The sequence below is a fragment of the Toxotes jaculatrix genome, chromosome 5 (genome assembly GCF_017976425.1).
Source record: "Toxotes jaculatrix isolate fToxJac2 chromosome 5, fToxJac2.pri, whole genome shotgun sequence".
Lineage (NCBI taxonomy): Eukaryota > Metazoa > Chordata > Actinopteri > Toxotidae > Toxotes > Toxotes jaculatrix.
This window is the reverse complement of record NC_054398.1, coordinates 10,101,852-10,114,571: the sequence shown is the minus strand read 5'-3', so window position 1 is coordinate 10,114,571 and position 12,720 is coordinate 10,101,852. Positions and strand designations below refer to the sequence as shown.

Here is a 12,720-nt window from a genome sequence, read left to right as displayed (position 1 = left end):
ACAAGACACATTCCAGCTCTGTGCACTTCACGAACCTTCTTGTGTTACCCTCAAAGCTACATCTTTGTTAAGAATATGGATTTGATTACCTGCTCAGTTCATGTTTATGCACCTTTTATTTCTTTGAGAATAGCTCAGCAGACAAATACTTGCATTCACTCACACTTGCATGCACACAAACCTGCACGTGATGGATGGAAATGAGAGACTCAGTGTCTGTTACCTGCTCAGCAGAGATCTATGTGAGAGTAACCTGTCCTATTGTTTCCCTTGGGTGCACCCCTTTTGACCCCCAGTCTTTTGTGTCCACTATGGGAGTGTAGGCTATCTATATCTTGAGAAACAGCATCACCTGAACAAAACATGAGCAGATTCTTTCACTTTCTCTCTTTTCTCCCTAATCTCCTGTCTCCTTTCTTTTCATTTTTTACTGCCCCCTTTCTATCATTATTTTGCATGTTGCCAAAAAGCCAACACAACTCTCACATTTGTCAGGCAGAGGTCTGCTCATGCCGAAATCCACCTTCATTGCCCTTTCATTCATTCCTCTCCTCTCCAGCTTTTTAAATGTTTGCAGATGAACACTAATAGTCTCCTCTGTATGTGGATGACACGGTAATTAATCAAGCGCACCACGCTGGCCAAACCAGTAACAGCCAACAGCTTCCAGTACGCAGCTTGCCGGCAATAACCAGTTTGTACAACCCTGAAGGGCTGTGAGTTCACATGCTTGTGTTTGTGTGTGTGTAGCAGTTGTTCTGGGTGGAAAACACTGTAATACTAGAAGAGTGTGAATTTGTGTGTGTACGTGTATGTTTGTGTGTATGTGTCAGCGTGGGGTTGTGCATGTGCGCACATTTAGTGTAAGGCGGTGTGTTTACAGCCCCCTGATGAATTGGTCGGACTCTACTACGAAGCTATTTATTACATGGTAGCATGGTAGAGATATTATGCAGTCTGGGCTCCTTCTCATGTCCAGAGGTTACTGGACTCCTGCCACACATTAAATATGTTCCACTTTTTGGTGAACCTCTCCTTCCATCTCTCCCTCCTTCTGTTTTTTTCCCTCTCTGGCACACCTCATCTTTCATCACATCGCTCTCTCTCCTCTCTCTCTCTCTCTCTCTCTCTCTCTCTCTGGCAAACAGATCTAATCAAAAATAAACTTAACAATTTCTATTAAAGAAGTCTGGGCACTGTACACTCTATCCCATGACATGATTGATTTTTAGTCATTACAGCATTGTTTAGTTTGATCAGTTGTTTGGAAAGAGACTATTAGTATGCAAATCCTGTGGAGTGTTAGAGCCTGCAATTGCAGCTGATTGCTATTTGGCCAATGGTAAATTTGTGTTATCTAGAACAACACTTTGATAATTCTTGCCTTGCTGAACAAACATTCGGAAGACAAGGAGCTGTTTTGAATTGTGTTCGTCCTGCTGATTGAGTTCTGCAGCATTGGTGGGTTAACACACATAAATATGCACATAAACACATGTTCACATGCACATGTGAAATGCACAAGCTCAAACACAAACTTAAGAAGACTTCTCATTAATTTTCTCACAGGCAAGAGGGAGAGAGAGAGGGAGGTAGGCTGTGAAGAAGGATTGATGGGAAGCAGGGAGGTACAGGCAAGGTGATTAAAAACTCAAGCTACAGATGTTTCTGGAACACTTCAAAGTGGTGCGCCTGCCAGTGCCAGAGCTTGGTGTGATGCATTATTGAGATGGTGCCCACCTGGCACCTGGCGCTGACATCACATGCCCGGTCCACCTGGCACCGTGCAGTCACGTGGGTGACACTTTGGGTCACACCTCCCCGCACATACCCCAGCTCCCAGTGTGATGAAGGGCATCAGGGGAAACGGCACACATGCTCAACACACAGACCTCAAAGGCACTAAACTGGGGCATGTGCAGTTTGTAAACTTAGCTTCATGAATGAAAAGTGAGGAGGCAGGAAATGTTCGTGTGAAGGATAGCAATGCATTTCCTCTCTTACTTTGCTTGTATGTTGAGTATGAGTTGCTGGGTGTGAATATTTCTGTCCTACCTACAGGATTTATGCCTTGAATAGAATTTTACATCCTCACTTGGCTTGTAACTGCCTGTTTAAGTTTACGACACACAGCAGTGTAATGTTGAAGCAATATTATGTTTTGTCTTACGTGCCGAGGGAAGATGAATGGAAATTAGATGATGCATTAACACAATTTAATTTCTGATCAAATAATTTATTGAAATGCAATGAGGATAATTCACTTGAATCTGTATTATTAGGAACATAAAGATAAAAGCTTGGGAATCTTCCTGGAATGTATTCAGTTTTGGAGCAGCCCACAGTGTGATGCAATGCTTTCTGCTTAATATTTCAGCAGCACCCCCCACTCCCCAAACCTTGTATTCAACGAAAGAATATTTAGAGGTCGCAAAGTGTGTTTGTAAGTGTGCATGAATATCTGTGTGTGTTTCTCCTGCATGTGTCCCCTGACACCTGTACTCTCTCAGGGTGTGAGGAACAGACAGAGGCCAGAGCCACAGTCACAGGTCTCAGACCAGTGGGGTGTGAAATGAATCAGAGGGCCAACACACTCCCCCTTCTGCACACACACACACACCGCACAGTGATTGTGTGTTTCTCAGAGAGGGGTAAGAAAGCAGAGCACGGAGAAAGGACAAAGAGAAAAAGAAAGAAGAGAGGGCAGAGACAAGAAACTCCTACACTGTGGTTCTTGTCTGCAATAATAGCACCTCAGTAAATAAAGTCAGTATAAATATTTATGAATGCTGTAACACTTTCTGGTGAGAGATGGTGTTTGGTGAAATGGAGGTTTAGCTTCAGCAGCTCTGTTTAGTTCAGTCTGTATTGTCCCCAAGGCTGGATTAGCAACTGGGCAAAGTGGTGGAGCAACTGCCCCGGCACTACAGACCCTATGGGATGTCAGTATCTCTGGGTTCGCTGCACGTCAGTTGGTTTTTGGTAATATGATTAATTGCAATTTTGGTAAGGCCTTTTGTCAAAATCTAAAATTGAGGGGCTTTTCGTAATTATTTTGATATACTGCTCACATGGTGTATACTTATAAGTAAATTTGTGTCTAAATGACCATAGACTAACTCAAATTAAACACCATTCCAGCACAGGAGTATTGTTTTTTCTGGACTTTTTGTGAATCTGGTGGCGACAGAGTCCATTCACATACTTACACTCCAGACATATCAAAACAGACTTATCCAACAGTAAAACAAAATTTCCTTGTCAACTAAAAAATGACTTTCACGTTTTGTGAAACTGAAGACATCCAGCACACATACACTGAGAATGGACCTCTTGGTGAAGTAGGACACATCTTGTGTCCATTAATTAAATTTAATTTAAGTGAACAATATTAGCACGGTCATGGATTCTGGATTTTCTAAAGGCACAGAAGAAGTGGATGTGATTTTAAATATTATTGATGAGGTAATGGAACTTTTTTTTTTGTGGAAAAAACGCATAAGCCACTAAATTATTATTCAAAGAAGAACATTAGTTTTTTTCCCTCAGGAAGACCCAGGCATACAACTTATTTAGGAGAATTTGTTATTGTGTACTCCACATTCCTCACCTAAACTAAGTGCATTGATTTTATGTGGGACAAAACTCTTAGAATGACAACCTGCAACTCTTCCGGAAAAAAGCAAAGACACTCCAGCAACAAGAAACGGGGCGGGCGCAGAGGGGCTACTCGGCTCTCTGATTGGCTGTATCCGCTGTCCATCACCCCCTTTTTACGGCTCGGCAGCACCTCCCACAGACGCACAGCGGCAGCACAGCTTCCACCGACAATGATATTCAAGGCACTTGCGGCTCGTCTGCAGCGATAGGAGAAAAGAGGCGAGAAAGAGAGAACCTCACCTCCTCAGGCAGCGAGTGAGGTAGGGAAAAAGAGACAGAAAGCGATAGGGAAAGAGCGAGAGGACAGAGAAGAGGCTGTGGAGTAAAAAAAGAAAGAAAGAAAAAAGACAGCAGCGGCTTGGACCTCCAGCGAGGAGTGTTTGATTGTCTGCGCTTTATTATTAAAGTGTTTAATTTTCACACAGATTCGACATGTCATCGTCCGGTAAAGACAACAGCGGTGCCCAACATGCCAATTACGTGGGACCTTACCGTTTGGAGAAGACGCTCGGGAAAGGACAGACAGGTTAGTTGGGACAGCTTGCTCTCTGCATCCCCTTTAATTGCACAATTTATTTTCGGAGCGCTCCGCAGCGAGTTGAAATTTGGCCGGCTGGGTGTCTGCAGGTGACTGATAACTAACCGCTTTAGTCACAAACACCTGCCCAGCCTTGTGGGGAATTTTTTTTCTGGGGGGGGGCGATTGTTTTTTTTTTATTCATTTATTTTTTGGTCGCCGGTGAACTGACATTATCAATGTTCACACAGTGGGACGAAGAGAGGGAAGGGGAAGTGGGGAGGAGTGGGGGGATTTAGGTGATGTTGCTTTACATCGGTTTGTTGGCTGTGCGTTGGCGTTGGACTGGTGTGTGTGTGTGTGTGTGTGTGTGTGTGTGTATCTAGGAGCGGAGCAGCGTGGAAACAGTCCGACACTAAAAAATGATGACAGTGTGATGCGCTATGAAAATCAACTTTTTGTGTCCTGACTCCCCTGTTTGTGTGTGTTTGTGTGCGTCCTGTGATTGGAGCACAACGCCGTTAATCCCGATTTGCCTGATACATTGATCTATTCTTAGTCCGCAGGCAGGCAGGGAGGCAGGCAGGCAGGCAGGGAAGGAGGGAGGCAGGCGTTTCTCCTATAGGCTCTGACTGCAATACGTGGGTTTCCTCCAGTATAGTGTTGAAGGTCCCACCTTGACAGATTACACCATGAGCTGCTCGCAGAGCTGGGAAATAAGAGCTACGCTGATCTATATTCATATACCCCGTGGGATTTAACTGGGCTCCCTGAATAAGGAGCACATGCTTTATCTCAGCGTAGACAGCAGTGACATTGCAGTTTGTTAAAGTTGAATAGCACATGTGCAGTTGATGGTAAAAAGGTGTCTTCATTCCACAATATTTAATGCTATTTTAGGTAATGCACGTATGTTGGCTGGGCTTGTTTGTGTGTGAGTACTATGGAGTAGTTCAGTGCTGTTGTCAGCCTTGGTGACTGTACAGTGAGAACTGTCTGCGGTCAAGTACATGCAGCCAGTGGAGCCATGTGAAATAGAGGCAGGCACAGCCCTGTGTAGGCAGAGATGGCAGGAGAGATGCAGCAGCATGCTTTGTAAGCTCACCACCCTTAAAGAGAGAGAGAGAGAGTCCGAGACTTTTCCTCTCCTTTCCTCTACTCTCTGCCGAGAGATTTTCCTCCCATCTGTTGTCTAAAACGGCTACAATAGGCGTTACTTCCCCTACACGGTCCAGCTGGTCATGCTGAGCAGCCGTGTGTGCGTGTAAATGTTTGCGTGTTCTCTCAGACAGTATGCTTTCTTGAAATATTCTCCTGGTCACTTCATTCACCTGGCCAGCCCCCAGTGTTCATTAACACAGTTTGTCTCTTTGCCCTCTCATAATATCATCTTATGTGTGTGTGTGTCTTCATAGCCGATGCCCCTCTTTGAGTGTGGGACAGTGCAGGACATTTTAAATACACGCAGTGTGTTTCCCCACCAGAAATCCCTCATTAAAGTTAAATTCCAAAACATGTTGTATCCATAAGCTCAGGGTCCCAAATCTGCAGTGTGATGACTGTAGTATGAACTGACAATGGAAATTCATGTTGGAGGCTTTGTTCCAGTTGGTTTTTCAGAACAGATTGACAGCATAGGTAGTAGTAAAAACATGTTAGCTAGACTTCCTTTCTCCTGCATCTTGTGTTTAATCATGTGTGTTTACAAGAGCATCTCTCACTCACAGCCAGACTCTGCTTTCTTTCAGATAGCTCTCAGGAGTGTCTAATGGCTGTTTATGGTGGTATAGAGCAGGCAGAATGGTCTGCTGGGTGCAGACGTTTAATGACATGGTGTCGCTGAGATCATCCATGGCTCAGGATGTATTTATGCGTGTGGTGAGGCAGATTTGGATGCATTTTTCTTGCTAGCCTCAGATGTTAAACCCATCATAGTAGAAGTGTTTGTACGTAAGCTACGGATCAGCGAGGATCATAACTTGTGTCCTCGGCCTTCACATCTCTGGCTATTATTACTTTTAATTTGCAGAGTTTTAACTGTGTTACATCTAGACATAAAATTCTAATTAAATAACACATATTCATTTTGAATGCTTTTGGCCTGGGTTTTTCAATTACATTTCCATGTTTCAAATGTGCTGCAGTACCAGGGCCGGGCATTATGACTGCGTGCATGTTCTGTGTTAGAAAAATCATTTGCTTACTGGCGTCTGTATAGCGGACCCATGCCAAACCTATTCAGATTAATGACAGTGCATAATATCCCATTCGCCCATTAACCATTCGTTAATCTGTCAGATCTTTTTCCCAGGCTCCATGGAAGGGGTTGGGCTTGGAACTGTGAGCACCCAATGGGCAGGGCTCAATCGTGAACGGTAGCTGGGACTGTCCAGTGGGCTAAATACCCCTTGAGCTTTCCCAGGCTGTGGTTGGCTGGTATTAATAGAGGGGGAGAAAGCGGAAGGCCTCTAGTTGATCTGGCTGAGGAGGAGTGGTGCTGTTCCATGTTCATTAAGTGATTAGGCCTTGTCCTGACACACACACACGGCCACCGCAGTGGTTCTGGTTTGGCTTCCTGATCTAATCCCCTACACAGCCAAAGTCCCCTCGGCTCTCACTCACGTGGCCCAAAGGTAGAATGGGCAGGCCCACTCTAGCTTAGCAACGTAGGACCTTCATGTTACTGTTCAAATTCAGTTGCACAGGAAAGGCCACATGGGACAGACTGCATTTCTCCTACAACAATGACACATGCACACTAGGATGTAGGACCTTATTACAGTTTGTTTTCTAGTCAAAACAGATTGATAAAGTATTTGTACAGTGTACACCGGTGTTGTCTGTCAGTCTTTGGCGTACCCCTTATCTCTCTCCACTTGTTCTCCTTCAGCTTTATTGCTTTCTCTCCAGTTTCTGTAGATTATGTGTGCAGTCCCTTCTTTGTCAGATGTGCATTCGGGCCTGATGGAGTCTATAGATATGGAGTGTCGGCATGGCTGGCCACTGATTGCAGCTGAAGCCACAGAAGCATGGAGGCCATTTTCCAAACCAAAGACAGAGTTATTGTGCTGGAGTGGCAAAACTTGGCCAGGGCGTTGTGTCTATGAGAGGGATTCGTGTAGGTCCTCCATATGTTTGTGAATGTATCAGCACCCGAGTCTCAACATTTTCCTCAAACCTTTCACACTGTCATGCTGCGAAATTGCCAATCCCTCTGCTTTTTCTGTCAAAGACTGAATTAACCCTGTGCGCTACCTGTTAGGTTGTATAATGTTCTATATTAGCCTCACAAGCCTCTAATCAATGTCATGATGCTACAGGAACCGAAGTAGCATAAAAATGTATAACTCCCTTTGAATGTCTCCATCACAGCAGGGTTTGGAGTAACAGCCTTCTGTCTCTTTGTATTTCAGAATCTTGAAGCTTTGTTTGACAAAGCTGTAGATTGTGGATTTGTGTTTTTGCCAGTGCAGTGACTTAGGACGGGCTGAATCACCACTCTGTTCTACTAATGCGTCGGAAAACATTGCCGTGCTTTCCCTTTACTTTGTTCCTAAAGGCTGCTGATTAGTGGAATAGAGGCCTATTGTCTGGAAAACATTGCCTGTTTATCCAGTGTAAGTCCCTGTATTTTGCGAGAGTTGGATATTGACAGGCTAAGAGTTGGAAGTTGATGTGTAGGCTCCTTGATTCTTTGATTGACGTTTAGAGGGTGAAATCATCGGTGCTTCAGGGGCTTTCATATTGACTGTTTATCTGACAAAAAGCTGCCTGTGATGTTGTGTCTTGCGCTCTCTTTCTCTATTTAGTTCCCTCTGTTTCTGTCTATTTGCTGCAGAGTTCTTGTTCTGGGTTCCCTGGGCTTACAAGGCATTTAAGCCAGAATCCAGCTGTTCTTGGTGTTTCCCATGTCAGCGAAGGCCTGGCCAGTTTGTAACTGTCAGTGGGGGTTTCTCTGTTGCAGCGTGAGGTTGTGTTTGTTTGCCTCCGTGCATAGGAGAGTGAAAGAAAAGCTCTCATTTGTCTCTCTTTTTCATTTATTTACACATGCACACACATGCAGACATTAACTAGACCGTTCTGGGAGGCTGCGTTGCACGGTAATGTAAAACCGTTAATTCGACCGTGATTGATAGGTGGTGAGCTGGGGATGGTTGATACAGATCAATGGGCACTCCCAAAGATTTCCTGTCTGGTGGAAGAGATCCATACTGTTTCACAGCACATGATATTCCTGATGATGACAAGTGAAGAGGGAATGCTCTGTCGATGCTGTCAATGAAAAACCACTTGGCAAATCAACAGAAACTAAATGCGTCTGTGCTCATATGTGTATGTGTGCGGCTTGTGAATGGAGCAGGTGCTCAAACTCTGGGTGACCTGTAGCCTGTGTATCATTAAAATAATCTTGAAACCCGCGTTGAGCTCAAACACAGGTGTCCATCTCCCAAGTTGCCGGCTTTGACCTAAAATTGGCAAGTGATTGAAATAAATGAAAGGCTGCAATGATAGACTTGTGTTTAAATGGACCTGTTAAGAGATTCAGGTCAGAGCTGACCCAGTGGCTGTGTTGTGCTGCTCCCAGCTGGGTAGCACCCTGTGTTAGCAAGCTGGATCAGAGCTGTGGAGCAGGAAGCCAAGGCATGCATGGTCTCAGCTGTTTGACTGTCTGGCTAAAGCCAAAGCCCTGCTCCCTCAGCCCTGAAATGTATCCTAAATAGTGGGAAGCTGGTGTACAAAGTGTGTCTGCGTGTCAGCTGATAAGTATGTTGTCTGTTTGCGAGCTTGTGTGAATACGGATGCTTTCCTGTGTTTATGTATATGTGTATAGTTGCGTCACTGGTCATTTCTAGCCATGGCTAAGGGCACACACATGTAGAAACCAGGCCTTGAGTAAATGGAACCAGCCTATAGCCTTTTTGCTGTCTGTGACTTTGGCTGAGGTTATATAATGGTGATGGTCTCCGTCATTTAGTGCGCTTCTCCTCTCACCGGCCTCGCTCCATCTCTCTCCCCCTCACTGTCCCTCTTCCTTTGGCCAGTCAAGATTCATACAGGGATTCAGCCATGTGGTAAATCAGACAAGACCTCGGTGGAATTGCATCGATTGGGAGGAATGTATGTAGCCAACGATTTTCAGAGATTAATGATGAGGAAAGAGGTGGAGAACCAGAGGGGGAGGAGAGAGAAGGATGAAGTCAAGGAGAAGAAGGAGGAGCAGAGGAGGAAGAAAAGAAAAAAAAAACCTTGAACTGAGACAGCATGAAGTGGTCTTGAATGTTCTGACTGCAGTGGAGGTTATTAATTAAGGCAAAGTATTGATCATTCTCTTCATTATTCTCCCCTCCTCCCCGATTTTCATCTCTCTATTGCTGACCTCCAGAGGAGAAAAGGGCTCAATCTTTAGATGGAAGGTCAGTGAACAAGTGAAGGATTGCTGGAATAGTCTCTGTGGGCAATCATGAATGAGTGTGTCTATTTACGTGTGTGCTGTTTTGGACAGGCCCCATCACATCCTATTTGGGCTTCATCCTAACTCAGCGCATCCACTGTCACTGTTTCTCTGCCATGTTATATAGCGTGGAGAATCAGGTTAGGGTGACATGGTGCTATGGTCCATTTTCTCTCAGTTATACAAAGACACACACACACACACACACACACACACACACACACACACACACACACACTCATACAAACACAGTCTCATTCCCTCAGTCAGTCCATCTCTTTCTCTCTATCGTCGACTTCCCCAGCTCTGCTCGGCTGCTGTGCTGCGTGTAATGTGTTATCGTCTCATGCTATTTAGAATTTCATGGTGCTAGTTTTGCAGCAAGCAGAAACACATCATTTCTCTTTTCACCGGTGCATCAAATTGTTATGTTTCTATATGGCTTCACACTGTTTCTTCAATAAAATTGTGTGTGGTGTTTTTGCCTCTAGACATTTCTGTACCAGCCCATGTGTTTGTGTGCTTTTGATGCTGGCAGTCAGTCATTTAAGCGGGTCACAAAGTCAGCTGTTACGTCTTTTGGTCTTTGTCAGCAAGGGGCATTTAAGACATATAGTATATGAAATGTCTGCACACACATCTGTGAGAGAGAGAGAGAAAGCCTGTTTCTCTCTCTCTCTCTTTCCTCTCTCACCCAGCTCAGATTAACCCTTACTGAGCTGCCTGTCTGGCTCTGACTGTGAGAACGCTGGGTTGGTTGCCAAGGTTGGTTGTCTGGTTGTCATGGTTTCCCTGCTTCTTGCTGGTTCCCAGTCTGCCCTCATGAAGAAAGAAAGGGAATACTCACTCTCTCTCTCTCTCTCTCTCTCTCTCTCTCTCTCTCTCTCTCTCTCTCTCTCTCTCTCTCTCTCACTCTCTCCCCTCTCACTTATTCTCTTGCTTGCTCGCTCTCTCTGTTGCTCTCGTTTTTCTCCCCCTCTCGCTCTCTAGATCTTTAAGTGGCTGCAATCCGAAGTTAGCATCACAAGAGTCAGGCTGCAAAAATCCTCTGTTGCTTTTCCATGTGTTCAAGTTTGTCTTTATCTGACCTATTTCTCTTCATCTGCGTTGGCTCTAGATGTGGCTGTGTATGGGGAATGAGTATGGGAATGAATGCATGACTGTGTGTTTTCACATGTACGCTGCATGTGTATGCGTGCGCATGCTTGTGCAGCCCGTGTGCTTGTGCGTGTGCTCAGACATACGGTCATGGATCAGACAGGCTTGCCCTGCTCTGTGCTCTGCGCTGTGTGCTGTGTTCCCATTTAAATCTGGGAGATTAGCACATGTGGGGAGCCTCGGCTTTAGTTGCTGTCAGCTCAGCTAGCCTTGGCAGGCTGTCCTCAGATCAGGGGGGGAAGCTCTGCGCTCATCCCCCCATTGCTGTCTGTCCTGCTGTACCTTATCCATTAACAAATAGATGGGTGGGCCAGTGACCTTGACTTTAGTACAGTTTTCTAACTGCTGCAAGACACTTATGCTGTTCACTTTGCTTTACAGAATATGAATTTAAACAGTACAGAAAGCAGATATTTTTCTTTTTCATTCTGTCACATTCACAATTTTCCATGATTTTGAAGGTTCCAACAAAAGTATTATGATTATAAATTTTGTTACTGACCTTGTCACATTAGTTAATACTTCCTGTGAAATGGTGCATTTTGTGAATGTTCCTGTTTTCAAGCTTAATGGATGTATTTGTTAACCTTAATTTCTGAAAAGTAAATATTCACAACTAGAGGCATAAAATGTAAATAGAAAAAACACACTAAAGCAGTTTTTGTATTTAAAAAATAGAATGTAAATCAGGAGTAAATATAAGTCATTATATAAAAAAACAAAAAAGAAATGCTGGACCTTTTCGGTTTAGTATCAAAGTATATAATTCACTTAAATGTATGTATTTAGCCAAATTGGCCATTTCACTTGTGATGTCTTGCCATTAGGAAAACAGCAGTTTGCTTGCAAAGTTTTACTTACTTGAAGTATTATTGCGTTTTCAGTGGGAATACAGCGAATGAATGACTTTTAAATTACATGAAACAGCGCCTTTGCTTCAGCAGACCTGCTGGCAACTCTCCTCGGACTGTTTTCCAAGAAAAAGTACATGAATGAAAATGTGCACTCGTTTACTTTGTGCAGCCCCGTCTCAGGCGGCAGGGTAATTGTGATGCATTCAGAGTTTTCACTGCCACTCGCTCTGTTGTCAGCTCTTTAGGCTATGAAGCACAATGTCGTCCATGCCTGAAACACCTGAGATGTGGCTTGGCATGTGAAGTGAAGCAGACAGGCCTCAATGAGATTAGGTTAGATGAGCATGACTGGTCACAAATCAACAACCTGCGCTGGCTGCTTGTCTCTGTGGCACAGACTTCTGACACTTGGCCAGACTAAAGAGAATTAGTACTATGTTAGATAGCTTGACTTATTTTATCTCAGCTTGGAACATCAAGGTGTCCATTATTCATGGAGAGGGGTAGGAGGGCCGGTTTAGTTTTCTCTTCTGATAACACTGGGGAGTGTTGTTGCCAGTTTAGGGAAAAGCCACCTGGATCACAGGTGTCACTGCATCGGTCGTCCAGCCAAGACAAACTGTTTCTTCTGTTTGTTTTTGCTGTGTTGCCACTTCATCAGAGAATGGGTCAGTGCTTTGAGTCTGCTGCCAGGTCAAATCCTCTGCCATGACTATGCATTAGGAGGAAATCAGATCACAGAGAGATGTCATACTCGAGGCAGCGAGTCCACTACAAGCTTTTGTGCTTTTTTTTTCCTGTTTTGCCTGAATTGTAGGTTCAGCTTGTGCTACTTTCCTTCAAATCTCTAGCCTCATAGTGCTGTACTGGTTTGTGAAAGTATTTCAGCATAAATCTTTTAATACGGCCAGCACGTTCCCCTGTTTGGATTTTGCCCTATTTTTATTGGCTGATGGTCCACCAACCAGCATTTAACTTTCTTCCTGTATTGTGATGTAACCTCGATTAATGGGGGCAATACACTCAGAATAACTCTATAAACATCTAAAGATCAGGTGCTTTGCCCGTAATGTATAATA

At 44.3% G+C, this 12,720-nt stretch overlaps 1 protein-coding gene across 1 annotated transcript in view; it reads left to right on the top strand.

The window, feature by feature from the left end:
• Nucleotides 1–3,960: 3,960 nt before the first annotated feature.
• LOC121182623 (serine/threonine-protein kinase BRSK2-like) overlaps nt 3,961–12,720 on the top strand; it is a 155,751-nt gene continuing 146,991 nt past the window's right edge. Inside the window, 1 exon segment of the mRNA XM_041039229.1 lies at nt 3,961–4,186. Coding sequence (XP_040895163.1) covers nt 4,093–4,186 — 94 coding nt within the window. The 5' untranslated portion in view covers nt 3,961–4,092.